We start from the raw sequence: 17,340 nt of genomic DNA, 5'->3' as shown, positions 1-17,340 counted from the left end.
AAGGAAGATAACATAACGGAGGAGAAAAATAGACAGTTGGATTCTTGAAATACAGTTATATAAATTAAAATCATAATAAAAAGGTAAAATCAAATTACTTTAGTAGTTAATAGTGTCAAGTGAAGTTTTAATTATTTCTAACTTTCTCAACGAATAAATTGGCGACTTAAGTTTGATATTGTTTATGAATTATATTTATGTTGATTATACGATCAAAAAAATAATGTTGATATGTATGAAATCCAAATTAGAAATTCAAACGAGTAATATAAATTGGCTTTTAATTGTATAATTTAACTTGATAAATACTTGAAATCTGTAAATTTAATCTCACATTGATAAATTAAAGATGGTAAATAATAGAATAAGCGTTGCATGTACTTTTTACATTAGGTTTGAGATTGTAAGTGGAACAAAATAAAATTATGCATTTCTGTTAAAATTATTTACATATTAAATCATCATCTTTATACCCTTTTTCAATTTAATTGTATTCTTCAAAAAAAATCATACAATATGACCTTCAAAAATTCATAATTGATCACCGGTTTAAATTCCGGAAAATTTGAACTGACTGATCAAACGATAAATGATTTGACAAAACATCTCAAATTGTACATATGAGAGTTGAGTTAGAGAGCCAGCAATAGATACGAAATTTGAGAACACGTGATAAAGTTGAAACAAAATGCATAAAAGGTGATTTAATATGTAATTAGCTCTTAAAATGTAGTCTACCATATCACATTCTGTTTATTCAATCAATTTAAATTCACCAGATTTTTAATCTGTAATAAATTTGATTTTTTTTAAAAAAAAAATAGTGATACAATATTACAACTAAAACACGATTAAATAAAAAAGAGTGTAAAAATAATAAATATAAAGCGTAACTAACCATTTTTTTCTTTGTTAAAAATTATATGTGTAGAACAAAGTGTTCTCTGAAATATGTGACGTTTTAAAATTTACCATCTATTATCCAGTATATCTAATTACTTTGAGTATATATATTTTTAATAATTTTACGTATTCATTGTGATTTTAGTTTTTAGTTGTAGGAAATTGATGTATAGATGTCATAATATGATATCTGCTTTATAAATTAAAAATAGGTTTGTGAATCAATAAATTGCTTACTGACACCTTATGAGTAAATCTGTATCTATATTCTCATAATCTTCTATAAAAACATTGGATTATCATATTTGAATCCAGTGTGCAATGCCGGTGGAAAAGATGTCTTTGCACAGCTAGATAGCAACTCCCACGACCAATTTCGCAGTTGTAAAACCTCAAACCCGACCGGATTCAACCCTGCAACGAAAGCTCCTTGCAAGAAGAAACATGCAAAAACTTGAAGCATTGTTAGCTCAATATCAATGTCATACTATGAAAATGTTCCAACAAATAAATTCATGAATGTGAAAAGTAATACAAGAAATAGCTAACAAAATGTTTCTTTCCATTTCCATTTATTTATCCTAAATCTATTTTTAAGTGGGTTTTTTAGAAAAATTATATTCCTTTCATCAAAATATTGATTTTTATTATTTTCATTGAAGCTTTACATAGTTTATATGAGCAACTTAATCATGCTAATTATTTCAGAATAGACAAGTAATAAAAGGTTTAGTCCTTTAGCAAGCCTACAACATATTGATCTCAGCCGTTGATTTAAGAATATACATAATCATTTAAGCTAGTTCAAAATAACTGGAAATTTTATTAATTCATGCCTTAAGAGCATTACTTGAAAAAAGATTATAACACTAATTTACTTGGGTAGCAAAATTAGCAAATTAGCTTTCAAAAGCCCAAGAGAGTTGGTAACTTTTCATTTTAAAGAGTATTCAAAACGTACAAAACTGGCAAATAAAAGACTAAATTTTTCACATTTCTACTTTTAAGCTCGCAATATAAATAGAGTATATAATTTTAAAAAAATTGTTATAATTAAAAAGAGCATTAGACCAATAAAGAAACTTAAGATTTACTAAATTAAAATATTGCGTAGCTAGCTAAATCGCCATAATTATACCAAGATAAACCGATTCTAACCTCAAATGCACACAACATTAGCTTAAAATTCTTCTTCTTATAATACCTACTATGTTGCTAGCCTGAGATTAATGATTCTTTGCTATTGAGAAAGTTACCCAAAAAGAAATGAAGAAAATAGAAATTCATGCCAAATTGTCCAAGCAATTATCTTCAAGTCATTTATTCATATTAATGAAATCAATGAAAAATCAAAACATTCTAACTAGGTAAAGATGCAACAATAAGGAAAAAACGCATTTATATTCAGAACATATAATATTACTATTAATTACGCACATAAAAACTCTATATATGGTCTACTTTTAGAAGAGATGCAAAACATACCCTAACTACCAAAAATTCCGAGCAACGTAATTCGAAAATATATTTTATATTTTGCTGCTTCCTACTAATGGTGTCACCTTTCACTTGTACCGCATGAGGAAAGCATTTTGGATACCTCAATTCATGCAGACAACAATACAATTATTTTTTCCGGTCCTACATTGTCATCACATGCCCCCTAAATCCTCAATCTACAAGTCATGCTTAGTTCTAAACCATTCAGCTCCAATTTGCAGTTAACGTCCACCAACAATCACTGAAGTTGTCACTAAATTTCGACGCTACTAAATTTCAATTCTTAATATAACTTTCTTTCTTCAATTCTTAATATAAGAATCTTTCTTTCTTCAATTCTTAATATAACTTTTAGTCGGCGATTTTAATGTTCCAAGTAAGAAGTTTTATGACCAAGTTCAATTGTAAGACTACGAAGAGATATTATGATGGGGTATTATATATGATAATTGATACATTTTAAACAATGGGACCTTGAAACTAGAAATGAAGAAAAGTAGCCAGATATGAGTAGTTGACTAAATAAACAAACCCAACTTAGAAATATGTTAAAAACAGAAACAACAAACCTGGAAAATACAGAACCAGCAACCATGTTCCCAATCCAGAATTTGCATCCAACACTGAAAAACGCTGCCCGTAACTTCAAGTAAAACCCCCGTTTTTCCAGTATAAAGAGGTGATAAAAGAAACTTATGAAGCATAAGAAATTCTCAAAACAATGACAATGGAAAAGTTCAATTAGATAGAAATATCAAAATCTACCATATTCTACTTAAGTAATAACCTAATAACTTTAACAGAGAATGTTTTATAAATATTTTCGGCATGTTGTGTAGTTTTCCAGAATCATGCTATCACCACTATGAAAGAAACATTATTCTCCTCTATGTTAAAGAATTTAGCAACTCTTCGTACTACTTAGGAAAAATAATAAAGAATACCATCGGCTATCTTGACCATCAGTAATCATATCTATTTAAACCTAGAGAAATTTTTAGATCATTATTATCCTATGTTATGTATAATAATCATCAAAATGGTATATATACGAGAACACCTCCTTAAAAGCTCATTAAGAGTTTCAGTAACAATTCAATCTTTTATCACATCCCAGAGGTCATACTTCAAAGATACCTCATGACATAAATATTATATATCTCGATACACTTAGAAGTCTTTATTACTAGAGTTTATTATTTGATTTCTATAACACTTAAAGTCTACCATGTAAAAGGTATTTCCATAACTGTCAAGGATGCATCATCCGAATAAAAGATCAACCGGTCACTTAGAAATAAGATTACAAATCACTAACCAGCTTTTCAAATTTGAAACCAAAGTTGAGTTATAAATGACACAATCTTATTAGTAGCACATAATTACATATAGAAAAGCTAGCAGTGTTTCATTACACATACAGGAATTTTGACAGAAGTGTTTTGATGTAACTTTCCCATCTAGCAAATATTTTACATTAGCTAACATCTTAAATTTTACACTCTTGCGCATTTTAAATGTCTGACCAAAAGCATACATCTATATGATAACATGTTAATCAATTGTCGCTTCAGAATCTTTTAGCTCTTATTAAGGTTTAAATATTGCAAAATTCACGATTATGCAGCATCAACATAAACCAACTAAAAATTAAATTATTATACAGTTTCTGAAAGACTAAATATGGCGTTGATTATCTGAGATATATTATTGTATTTTGAGCCTAAAACTACAAGGAAGTCATCTAAATAATTCCCTCATATAATTTGCTATCAGAACAGGAATGGATACATATATGATAACACAAGAGAGAGATCAAAAGCACTCCCAATAAAGGTTTTCTTGTTAGTCTCAACTCTCAAGAAACGACAACTGCACAGCTCGCCGGATCACTACACTATCTTATTTCGATCAAAATAGTCCCTACTCTTTTTTTCTTTTGCGTACATCAGTTTGACCAAATTCATAATAATTCACTTATTTGTCCAATAATCAACCTCAAAATCTAAGAATAATGATATGACAGAATCCAACCCAGTGTTATTAAAAGCGCTCGCCTGAGCGCCTAAAGCGCTCAGGCGAGGCGCCACAGACTGATGGCGCCTCCAGACCTTCCAGTCGAGGCGCCTTCAGTAAGGCGAGCGCTTTATTTGCTTAAGCGCTCGCCTTGGCTCGCCTTGGAAGATGGAAAAAGCACGCTTTATTGAATTTTTGTTTTTTTACGTTTTTTAGGTGACTTTTACTCTAATCTAGACATTCCTATTTGATAGCCTTAATTAATGCCTTAATTAATGCTTTAAATGGATTTAACTTAGGAAATTTAAAAGTCTTTTAGGAAGTCTAAAAGTCTATTCAAGTCTCTATTTAAGTGTTTAGGTTTAAGTAAAACACAATAACTTCAAATTAAAATATACGTTCAGTAGAAAAAAAAGAGCAGAGCCTTTTATTCTTTTTTCTCACGCCATGGATAGCCAACCTCAACCATGCACTGATGGTTCAACACCCACTGAAAAGAAGAAGGATCCAGGATGGAAATACAACTACTTGCAAATGATGGAAATCCATATGATCCAGGATGGAAATCCATATGATCAACAATGAAATTGATTTAGATGTGGATGAAATTGAAGGATATGAGAGTGGTGGTGGAGCTGAATTTGATGAAAATGTTGATGGATATTTTAGTGATTGACTTTAATTCCTTATTCTGATTAGTTGTAAGATCGTCTTTTGTTGAAAGTTGAAACTCATTTTGATTTTGGTATTGGATGATAAGTATTTAGGGTTAGGACTACTATTATAGATCTATTAGCTTTATGATTATGGTTTAAATTTAGAAATTTAAGAGTTTTATATTTATGATTTATGATTTTTTATTAAATATATATATAAATATATATATTTAATATTTTTAGGTATTGGCGCCTTACTTCGATAAGGCGAGCGCTTTTTTAGCGCTTCTCGCCTCGGGCGATATATGGCTATCTCGCCTTGAGAGCGCCTTGCGCCTTAAACAACATTGATCCAACCTACTCCTAGAAACCTAATCCAACACTTACAAATAGGAAATAAGCATTTCAATTTGTGATTAAAAATCCAACTGAAGATTATTAGACCAGGCATACAAAAGTCAATTGTATATATTTAGTCAATAATAATTACTTTCCTAATATATAAAGCAATAATTTCCTCCCTAACATGACAAAGCAATGTAAAACAGTCAAAAGATTGATCTCTTATCATAAGCTTCCAAGTAAAGCCTAAGACTTCTTAGCCTTTTAAATTTCCCAAAATCAAACTACCATCCTCATGTAGTTGAAGTATTAAACATAAGTCAACATCAAAACAGTGGCCTAATCAAAATATTACATTGTTGGAAAATAAAAACTCTTGAATATCAGTGCTAATGAGCAAAAATTCATTACTTACATCTGGAAATTGTACGCAATCTTACCACATCTAAAAAAGATGATTGAAGTGACCTCTCCGCTGACTTTTCATTCTTTTTGTAGTCTGCTTCGGCCATAAAAGACAGGTCGAATTGAAAAAATCTATGATAACAAAATTCACCAAAGATGAAAAGAAAGAAAAGATATCAACACTAATGATTTAATTAATTGAAATGCCTCGTATTAAAATATTATTGGCAGAAGAATAGGTTTATTAATGATGCAACTGAAAAGCAGCACTTTCACAGAATCTAACATGAAAGCAGATAATAAAAGCCAATAGCTAGAAACAAGAAGAAAATGGGAACCTCTGATTGCATGGAGAGACGACTAATTTATATTAAAGCTGTGGGCTATATCCGATGCTCAAAAGTTGGCTGATGATATATTATTTGAAGAAGGCAGTGCTAGCAAGCCAGTATTTGACAACCTTCGACACATATAAACCTATCCATATATACCTCATAAGCCAGTCAACTAATTCTAATTTTATTCCTCGTCAGTTTATAAAGATTCAACACGTGTCTTCTCAACTAAAATTTAAAAGCAATCCTTCACCGATTGCCTATAAACTTAAAAAACTAACTAAAATATCTGAAATTTCAAAAGTGAAAAATCCACCATTAACCCCCTCAACTTTAAAAAATTAAAATAGTTATTCCAACATCAGTACCAACAATTGGCAAAGAATTAGAGACCAGCAATCTCCTCAGAATGCCATCAATAGATTCAAGTTTTTTTTCTTAAAAATAAACAGCAATACAATTGCAACTGAAGGAGACAAATCTGAGCATAAATTGAGTGGAGGCTATTATGGATCACATCATGCAGCTCCGATTTGTCATTTATGAATGATCTCCCTAGACAATAAACTAATGGATATTCATCTGTCTGATTTTACAAAATCATCAAAATTAAGTTTTAAACACCAATGTTGGAGCATTCACCATTCAGTACCGCAACTTGAGAAATACAAACAGCACAAAGAATCTTCTGACTGACATAAAATGCTTTAGCATCTACTCAAACTGAAGTTCGATTATTTACAAACCATCGTAACTGCAAAAACTGTCTCAAAGACTAATAAAAAAAGTGTTGCATCACAAAGAAAAAAAAAGTGCAGTATTATATATCCTAATGTCAACAGCTACCAGTTCCACAATGTTGGAGCTCAACTGAATGTAATTCTCACAGACAAAAATCTAAAATCCTAAAATGGCAGTAATATATACTAATTCACATCTTAAAATATAAAGATAGCAAATGGCTTGCATGTGCTTAATAATACACAACAACAGAATCCGGGATGCATGCTCCATAATGTTTGAAGCTAGCTCTGAAACCTACACTAATACCTCCCTACACTGATAGCTTGATGATACTACTATATTTAAGTTTTTCCATAACAGTATAGCACCAGGGTTGCCATAGAAATATTTCATATTCAAAAGGAAAAGACAGTACTTAAAACATCACACCATAGATTCATAATGCAATCTGAGAAAGTAAGGTAACCATCACATGCACAACGAACTGAGAAGTTGAAATGGCTAGCCAACATTGATATAAAAAAATTCATGCTCTATAAGTAAAGTTTCAAAATCAAAAACCAACAAACTTAACTGCCATTGAACTTCAGGTCTGAAAACAATCTCCACCACAGCCCAGCAACCAGAAACGAAAAGCCTAGCAAACCACCCAATAAGAAAAGGCAGAAAACGATCCCCATGTATCCAAGTGTGGGAAAAGACCAAACCAAGAAACCCAACTCTGAGTTTGCAAAGGGCCTGGTACCAACGCAAAACACAGCCACTATTTAATTCTTATTCCCACTGCCCTCAATACTAGCATTCTTTGACTTGTTTGTATCATCAAGTGAAGAGTTATCGCTAGTGGCTCTACAAAACAAAGCAAACAAATAAACTAATAGAATATTCCTTAAAATATTGTTGAGAAATGACTTGTTGTGCTGCATCTATGATGAAATCTCATGGCAACTTACAATTTCTGTTTTTTAGCATTCTGCTTGATTGTCAAAACTAGATCCATTGTCATCTTTTGATGTGCCCTTGTCTGTGAATGTAGGTCCAAGCCCTCAACTGTTTCACAATCTACTTTACAAATTCGACACCATCCCATGCTAGATGATTTCCTCCTCCTCGAATAATTAAAAGATTCCAATTCCCCCTGATAATACACAAAACGAAAATAGGAGAGTTCAGAATGAAGAGCTGTGATTTAAATTGGAAAGAAAATAACACAAACTAATAACAAAAAACATTCACTTCGGCAAATCCTAACGAAAGGAGCGAAGCAAACTACAGTGAGAGCATTTAACTGTATAATTCCCACCATCTCCATGGAATCCCTTACTGGAAAAGCGACTTCTGAATCCTGGCTCACCAAGTCGAGGATGAAAGAAATCCCCTGCCCTAAATAATTCCCCCATCCCTGAGGCTCCAGGAAAACCACCAAAACGAATCGACTCTCCCAAACGATTACGCAGATTATGATGACCCAAATGTTCCCTTCTGAAATCATTAGAAAATCCATCTTGACCAAACTCATCAACGCGCAAATGGCTGGGCAAATCTGGAAACCTGTTATCAAGAAACGAATCACCCAATCGGCGCGACTCCCTGCCATTAAAATCATCCGGCCTAGAAGCGACACCAAATCCATGTGATGATATTCCATAGTAATCTCTACCAGGGCTTCTAGAACCCATATTGTCCCTATGTCGGCGGTCATATCCACTAATTGGTCCAAAAAACTCTGGATGCGGTCGCACAGCATCTGGCTGCCTGCCCACAGCATTGTCATGAAAAACAATTGGTCTTTCTGCAATATCATTGGGATGCATCATAGTATCATGATGATAAGGAGGAAAGAATCTAGAAGGGGCTGGACCACCTAGGGCTTCTGATTTCATCCCAGAATCATATTTTGAACCATACAGTCCCTTGTCAAGAGGTCCCCTATCAAGGAGCCTTGAGGGGAAGTTACTCTCAAATTTATTAGTAAACTGAGCGTCCAAATCAGAGGGCCTAGAAAGATGCTTGTGATCTTCGAACTCTCTCCGATCAACAATCCGCCGGGTTGGATCCAGTGGAAAGGAATTCATATGCTCGTCCAAGAGAGTTCTGCGCCTGTCATCACGCATTCCATGTGCTAATGAGGAATTCATCCCAGGGGCCCCATTCATTCTCACTGCATTTGAGTGCATGCCAGGTTGTTGTTTGATTGAATCTAGTCTTCTTCCATGTGATAAACTGGGCCTCTGGTTGGGGAACATTTCACCTTGAGAAGGTAGACTGTGACTTTGAATATATGTACCATGTGGACCATAATGACTCTCTCCTCTCCCACTTGCTGGAGTAGAACCCAAGCTTGCAATGCCAGCTGGTAATACTTCAGGGCCATGAATCATATGTCCCGGACCCAAAGGTCTAAGTGCAGAAGAAGGATGTCCGGGCAACTGCATCTGATGCAAGGATCCAAGAGGAGGTGCTGGGGACAATAAGGAACCAACAGACCTTTGTTGAAGAGCAGAAGGCCCATGAGATGGCTGTACCAGGCCCTCACCTTGCACCTGACCATGCATAGGAAAGCCTCCAGAATATTGAGTCGCGTTTCTGCCCTGAGATTCCATATCCTGGCCTTCAAGGTGTTCGCCTTCTGGAGGTACACGCGATTTAATTAGTGTCCCATCCTTCATTCTTTTGTCTTTTCCATTATGGTCATATTCAGTATTAGACGCGCCCTTCTGGTCATCAGTGCCCTCTTTAGGCTCTTCCTTCACATTCGTAAGCATATTTTCTCCACTGAGTGATTTTGATACATCCTTAGCATCATTTATGGATTTTTTGCCCTCATCCTCTAACTTCAAATTGCTTTCATATTTTCCAGTTCTCATCTCACCTGCATCAACCCCATGACCAGATACAACATCCCATTTATTTGGATCCCTTCGTACATTTTCCTGGGAGCGTAAGACAGCTCCTGAACCTTTCTCAGTCATGTGATCATCTTGTCTCTCACATATTTGTCTTGAAGCAGGCCCAGAGTGTTGCTGAGAAGGAAACTGCGGTTGATTATTTGTCCTAAGGGCATTTCCCGAATGTTGGTCTGCATCAACATGCATAGGCCTTATCTGCATACCGACAGATGAGTGTGGATGGGTATGTGCCGGGCCACCATAAGGAGGAAGCATAGGCCTTCCCCCAAGATTTTGTGTTTGATGGGGTTGTATGCCATGCTGCAATGCAACATTCTGCATCGGCTGCGGGTACGAATGAGGTCCCTGGGGATGTAAATGAGTCTGCCCATGCAGCTGTGGTACATAAGCGCCTTGCTGTGACACTTGATTCTGAACTGGGCCCTGTGATTGTCCAGGAAAAGGCTGCTGCTGCTGCTGCACATACTGCGGATGAATTGGTTGTTGAACTGACTCCATGACAGGTTGTTGAGCATGCACTGGCTGTGGCTGTGCCGGCGAAACATTAGGGACCTGACTAGATGAAGGCAGAAAAGAGGATTGTTGAGGGTTTTGAATTGGAACATGAGATTGTGGTGCACGCACTAAAGGAGATTGTTGAGGGAGCTGTGGCTGAGGCCCACCCTGAGGATAATGCATGGCATTGTGTAGCCCTCCCATTGACATTTGATTTTGAGGCTGTGGTTGTGGATAAAAGTGATGTCCTGTCACTGCATGGTCAAATGAATGATGTGGCTGAGGTTGGAGCTGAGGATTCAAAGGCTGGCTTGGCTGTGAGGGAAGGGGTTGCTGAGTAGGTTGCGTAGGATTTTGCGCATGTGTTTGTGGAAGACCTTGAGCAGGAAGTTGGGATTGCAAAGTATTATGCTGAGAGTGAGCATCAACCTGTGCCTGAACCTGGGAATGCAGCTGCTGATACTGTCCATGTTGTGTATGATGCTGGACAGGACGGGTTTGCTGGTGCAGCTGAGCTTGAGGAGGTGGATGGCCATGGGGTGCTAAATTTGTGTGCAACTGAGGCTGAGCCGTTGTTTGAGTTTGGGGCTGGCTCTGAGGTTGAGCAGCAGCAGGCAGCTGCATTTGTGGATGTGATTGAGCTTGTGTTTGCAGCTGAGGATGAGGTTGAACTTGCTGTTGTGACTGCAGATTAGCCTGAGCTTGTGCATACTGGGGAACTGCATTCTGTTGATAAGGATAATGTTGTTGATATTGCTGTTGATATGGGTCGTATCCAGGATATTGCTGATAATACTGTTGATATTGTTGTTGCTGTTGATACCATTGTTCTGCTGTTGGAACTGCAGCCTGCGGTGCAGCCTGTGACTGTGTAGTTGCATTGGCTTGCTGATTGCAGTCCTGCCCAGGCACTGAGAGTTTAGTAGTTTCAGAAGCTTGAGCCTGAATAGTGGTAGCTTCTGCCTGAGTGGCAGGCTGGCTATGATTACCAGCAGAAGTTGCCGTAGCGACCGAAGCATCTTGAGCGCCTTCAGCATGAGCTAGAGGTTGCACACCCTGCCATTAAATATACAAATAATTGAGACAATGCAATTATGAAAAGCTTCCGTTCGAGCATCAAACGAGTAAAAATTAAAAAATCCTCAAACTCACAGGACAATTTTGTGCATGCTCCTGAACTTGACGATGCATAGTTTGGACTCCGCATCTATTGCATACAACAGGAGAATTGCCAAAGGCGCATTCAGAACAATGAGTAGTACACTCAGATAAAGGACCTTGCCATGAGCATCCACTCCGATGGTATAGACAATGCACCGTTATCTTGCCAATAGTTTCAGCAAGTGGTTTGTTTGATTCAATAAGGGGCTGCAATTAGCAATGATAACAAAAACATCAGCATGCGCCCCAAGAACCATATTAGTTAATGAACACTCGTGTATAGTAAGGAAGACATGAACCTTGGAATCTGTTTCCGTCACCAAGTAGCCATCATAAGGGCAGGCGCGGGTAGTGCTGACAACGTAAGTTAAACATGGCTTACAATATAGATGAGTACACTGTGACTGCAATGCTTCATTTGGGTAGACTAAAAATCGACAAACTGGGCAAAAATACTCTCCAGCAAGAGATTGTATGTTCAAAATGCAATCATTATCAAAACCCATGGTGCAGTATGAGTCTTGCCTCAAGCCAAATTAAACATCAACTGTAACAGCCTAACAAAAAGTAAATAACAAGATTCATTAGAAAATGTACGATTTTAACCATCGTAAAAAAAAGTTAATCAAATACAATTAATCTAAAATTAATTAAGTGCAACTCAATCACATTGTAAAGCAAGATGCATAGTCAACTAAAACAAACATTAAGAATTTGTAATAGTTCCAACATTTCTTTCACCGACAAATAAAAAACATAATCATTAGGTTTAATTGCTTGAAAAATCATAAGCTTAAATGTGTTTTGCAATTTTACAATTTTAACACGTACTTTCAATTTTTACAATTTAATTCTTGACTTATAATTTTGCAATCCAAACACCGAGATGGGGACACTAATATAAACACCGTTCTGATGTCCACATCAGCATTGTTACGGAAAATTGCTCGGCGTTCCGAATTGAAAAAAATCAAAAGTTGACGCCCGACATTGTCAAAATGAAAGTTCGTGTTAAAATTGCAAAACAAGCTAAAGTTTGTAATTTTTAAAGCAGTTAAACCTAATCATAAATAAAGTTCAAAACTATTAGCAACCATTGCTCAGCTGTACAAGAAATAGTAAATTATAATCCCTAAAACAAGAACAGCAAGCAAACACATATACATAATAGAATCAATCGTATCAACCTAACAGTACAAAGGAGCAAGACTAACAAGAAAATAAAATATTAAACCTAGAAAAACTTAATCAGTATAACAAAATGTATAAATAATCACATAATAACAATCATAAAAAACCACGGTAAATAGAGAAAATCAGAAACTTGAAGTACTCAAAATTAAAAAAGAACGATTAATCATAAAAACAAAGATGAACAGCTAACCCTTAAATTGGCGAGTAAATTGAAATCAAAAATTACAGAATGCGAATTTTGAAAAATGAAACAAAATATTGGACAGAGAATCGCACCTTGTGTATATTTTTTTTTCTTCTGTAAGCTGTAATGGACGGTAGAAATTGACGGCGTTAACCGGTTAATTTGGAGGCAGAAGGGTAGGAGAAAGGTTGGGTTTCGGCCGGGTTAGGTTTGGATTTGAGACTCTTATCATTGGTCCAAGCCCAATGAAGTCCTATAATCAGAATCTTTTTGACTCTGGTTGTCTTTTTGATAAATCAATTTATCACATAATTAAAAAAAAAAAGAGCCCAATTATGTTATCATCATAAAGTTGCAGAAAACACCAAACAATATGAAATTTAAAGTTTGTGATGTCTGCAACAAATCCATGGCGATGTCCGTCTGTATTCATGCCTTGAAAAACCCAAATCAATCTGTTGGTCTGTTGTTTATAAAGTTTATATTCTCAAATTTACAAAGTTCATATTTTATTTACATTGATATAAAAATCTCTCAATTTTATTTATTTTCAAGCCTAAAATTAAAAAAATTATTTTGATAAAAAACAGTAAGTGAATGAAATGGAGAATTGTAATTTGGTGGTAAAAAAGCGTTCCCTACCTTTGGAACTCTTTTTCCGTGATTGTTGGCCAGTTAAAATGGAAAGGAAAAATCGGAGAAGAGAAGTGTGTGATTTTAAATTCCAGCGATGGCGATGGTGATAACGATTACTGCCTTATTTTCTTCCTTTTCAGGTTTGATTTCTAACACTTATCATTAGGATTAGGTTTCTATTCATTTATTTTATGTACATTTTTTAACAATTTCAATTATTATGGTGATACTTTATGAATTTTTTTTAGTCATTTTTAAGAAAAAATTCATCCCCAATTGGGTGTTATTGTCCCTTTATGGGTGTTTATATCACATATGACGAGTTTTCTTTATCACGTTTACTTATGCAAGAGGGGCTTCTCAAATGGCCCCTCTAGCTCACTTCCTTCCTCGACTACCTCATTGGACACCGCTACAGTCAGGTAAGATCAAATTACTTTTATTATTGTTCTTAATTTAAATAATCAGGTATTCTACTATGGTGATTGTTGCTCTGGATGATCTCGATATTTCAATTTTTACTTTCCTACAAAATGAAGGTAATATTTATAACACATTAGCCGCTACCAACTGTAAGTAATTTCTTTATTTTTTATTATTTTATGTTTATTATTCATTATTGCTACCGTTCGTTTAACAAATTATCCATATATTGGTATTTAATTTGTTAAATGAATGTGTAATTGGATGGCTCAAATAGTAGCCGCGAAGTCCACTTTTAGTTCTTTTATTTCAAGAGGGTTTCATCATCTTCATGAGATGGCCTTTCTTATTATATATTTATATATTGTTATCTTTGGCAAAAAAAAAAAAATTATCACATAATTTAAAATTTTCGGTATCTGATGATACATATTAAATGTAGTCTAATTTATTCAATTGAATTAAAATTATCTATCTAAATTTTATATGAAATATTAATTTTTCATTTATTAATTAAATTTTCTTTAGAATTTTAAATTATTAATAAAACATTAATAGTTCATAAAAAAACATCTTTAACTATTTTACTAATATTTTTCTTTTTGATAATCAAAGAAGTGAAGTGCTTGTGGAAGAAATTGAACCCACGATTTAGCAGATTGCTGCCTACCGCTATATTTATTTTTTATGATACTTTTAAATAGATATTATTATAATTATAAATTTATAACTAAAATTTATTAATAAAGTGTCAATAATAGTTCATATACTTTTTAACCCTTATACTCTTTAGGTCTAATGCTTTATAAAATTCCGACATTTTAATTCCTTTTCGATCCTACACTAACATTGAAAAATCACCAATTTTACCCTATTTCACATTTTTGTGTTCCAATTGTACACTGAAAAATTAAATTGACGTCTTTTTTATTTGAAAAAAATTCAAAAACGTTCTCCATGTCTAGCATATATTAATTGTATGTGTTTAAAATTTATTTAAATTTATTAGAATTTAAATTAGTTTTAATTTGACTATAGTTTTTAGTTAGTTTTTAAAAATAAAGTACTTATTTGTACTTTTTTGATTGGAAAAGAATTTAATTTTATCTTTAAACTTAGTTAATTGAATTATTTCATCATTTAATTAAAAAAATTGACCATAATTGAAAAATTGGGGTATAATTGAAACGATAAAGTGCAAAATAGGATAAAATTGACCAGTTTTCAACATTAAGGTGAGATTGAAAAAGGGCTAAATATTGTAAAATTATATAACACAATATTTATATGGAATAATTACTCGCATATGACATTTAATGTATCATTAGATACTGAAAAATTAAAAAATCACGACCTTTTAATCCTTTTTTAATCCTATCCTGATGTTGAAAACTGGTCAATTTTAATCTATTTTGCATTTTATCGTTTCAATTGTGCCCCAATTTTTCAATTTTGGTCAATTTTTTAATTAAATGATGAAATCATTCAATTAACTAAGTTTAAAGATAAAATTAAATTCATTTTCAATCAAAAAAATACAAATAAGTCCTTTATTTTTAAAATATAACTAAAAACTATATTCAAATTAAAACTAATTTAAATTTTTAATAAATTTAACTAAATTTAAATAAATTTTAAACACATACATTCAATATATGCTAGACATGAAAAACATTTTTGAATTCTTTCCAAATGAAAAAGACGTCAATTTAATTTTCCAGGTTACAATTGAAACACAAAAATGAGAAATATGGTAAAATTAGTGATTTTTCAACGTCAGGGCAGGATCGAAAAGGGGTCAAAAGGTCGGGGTTTTTAAGGCATTAGGCCATATATATATATATATATATATCAATTTGAAGTGTACGAAATCAGTAACATCAAAATAAGAGAACAATTATATGAACAAGAGAATAATAGATCTAGAACAATATACAAAAAATCTCAAAAAATCACAAAAAAACCTAAAAATCATCACAACTAATTTAAAAGACGACGTCAAGAAAACCAGCAAAAGGAAAACGACGGCATAGATACCACTGGAAGAAAGACGACGTCGAGGAAACCACCGGAAGAAAGACGACGTCGAAAAAACCACCGGAAAAAAATGACAATGAGAAGAACGCCATTTTATTGTGCTTGTAGATTGGAAGAGAAACGACGATGAGCGTTCTCTAATATGATGGACGCTAGAGATTAAAAACGAGAGATTTGAGAGAAAGAGAGGAAGAGAGAGATTTGAGAGAAGTGAGAGAAATGAGAGATTGACGGTTGTATTGTGTTCTGTGAGTAAGAAAAAGAGAAAATTACAGAAATATTAAAAACACAGAACTTTATTTCTCAAATGGCCATTTACTCAAATCTTTACATTTTCTGTCACTTTATGTTTTACAATTAATGACCAATTTGGTTTTTTTATTTTACAAACTATTCTCTTTTTTCCAACATGCACAAAACATCATTTTCATTAATTCTCTTTACTCCTCCACCTGCACCTACATTAGCTTTCACTTACTTTCACCCTCTCGTTCAAATCCTTAACTTCGTCACTATCGCCGTCACCGCTTAACTCCGGACTTCACCATTATAATCGTATGGCTACTGAACCTTCGTCATCAAGAATTAGGGATTAAACCCTCAATTCCAATTCCATTTTGTTATTCAGTTGTATATTCAGAAGCTATTAAATCCAAAACTTTTAACTTCTTTTCTCCTAATACCTAAAGGTAGATGAGGGTTCTTATATAAATGGGTTCTCTTAATTTTTGTTTTTTGTTTTGGAATTTAGTTTGTTTATAGATTTATTTACTGCATTTGTCTTTAATTGATGGAATGTTGAATATATGCCTTTTTGAATTTACTTTGATTTTTTGGATATTTTTGGTTCTTTTCTATTCACCATTCATGAATTTGTTGATCATTACCTCTAAATTTTCAGATTTGAATATAATTAAATTCATATCTGTATTCTTTTATTATTATTATTTCCATACATGTCATATGGTTTAGGCTTCTACACCAATAAAGTATGCTCTATTTCAATAATTTGTTTTGGATTATAATTTATATGTACATTGGCATTTTTTATTATGCGGTGTTATAAATTTTTGATAATGGAAGGTGTTTGGTGTTAGAGGTGAGATTAGAAAAGAAAATGAAAGAGTTGGCTTTAAAGTTGTTACTTTGCATGGTAGGAAGACTCCACTTACTTCCACCATTTCCACGTATTAGTTATTCCCTGTTAAGGTCGTTGGTAAGTCTGATCTAACTACAATTTAACTTATTTTTTGGACTTGTTTGGTTTAAAGATTTCATCTTTTTAGTTCTGTTGATGATTAGCTTATGGACTACATCATATTCGATAGAATGCACTTAGAATATGCAGAAGCTAATAATAGTGTCAAAGCTAGTACTGTAATACTTTATTAATAGGAAGA

At 33.5% G+C, this 17,340-nt stretch overlaps 1 protein-coding gene across 10 annotated transcripts; it reads right to left on the bottom strand.

Annotated features, from left to right (window-relative positions):
* Positions 1-1,077: 1,077 nt before the first annotated feature.
* LOC126688386 (glutenin, high molecular weight subunit PW212-like) lies at positions 1,078-13,038 on the bottom strand. 10 transcript variants are annotated; one of them, XR_007632213.2, is made up of 8 exons: positions 12,937-13,036; positions 11,766-12,023; positions 11,458-11,673; positions 8,191-11,361; positions 7,855-8,039; positions 7,476-7,750; positions 5,833-5,954; positions 1,078-3,036 (listed from the first exon to the last, which is right to left on the bottom strand). XR_007632213.2 is itself a non-coding variant. In XM_050347296.2 (6 exons), exons 2-6 carry the CDS (start codon positions 11,970-11,972, stop codon positions 7,669-7,671), a joined length of 3,861 nt encoding a protein of 1,286 aa, XP_050203253.1. In that variant the 5' UTR covers positions 11,973-12,023; positions 12,937-13,036; the 3' UTR covers positions 7,387-7,668. The 10 variants fall into 10 exon arrangements, 2 of the variants coding, with proteins under 2 accessions (XP_050203253.1, XP_050203254.1); XR_007632215.2 differs by having other exon boundaries at positions 1,078-3,026; XR_007632214.2 differs by having other exon boundaries at positions 5,858-5,954.
* Between the last annotated feature and the right edge of the window lie 4,302 nt (positions 13,039-17,340).

This window comes from Mercurialis annua, linkage group LG6, assembly GCF_937616625.2.
Source record: "Mercurialis annua linkage group LG6, ddMerAnnu1.2, whole genome shotgun sequence".
In the NCBI taxonomy this organism is placed as follows: Eukaryota; Viridiplantae; Streptophyta; class Magnoliopsida; order Malpighiales; family Euphorbiaceae; genus Mercurialis; species Mercurialis annua.
This window is presented reverse-complemented; position numbering and strand designations above follow the sequence as displayed.

Bases quoted from the DNA above. Each gene is read 5' to 3' on its own strand.
- LOC126688386 (XM_050347296.2), bottom strand. From the start codon at position 11,972: ATGGGTTTTGATAATGATTGCATTTTGAACATACAATCTCTTGCTGGA. The intron at 11,674-11,765 runs GTTCATGTCTTC...TGCTAATTGCAG, and splicing joins TGACGGAAACAGATTCCAAG to CCCCTTATTGAATCAAACAA. The intron at 11,362-11,457 runs GTGAGTTTGAGG...ATTTAATGGCAG, and splicing joins AGCATGCACAAAATTGTCCT to GGTGTGCAACCTCTAGCTCA.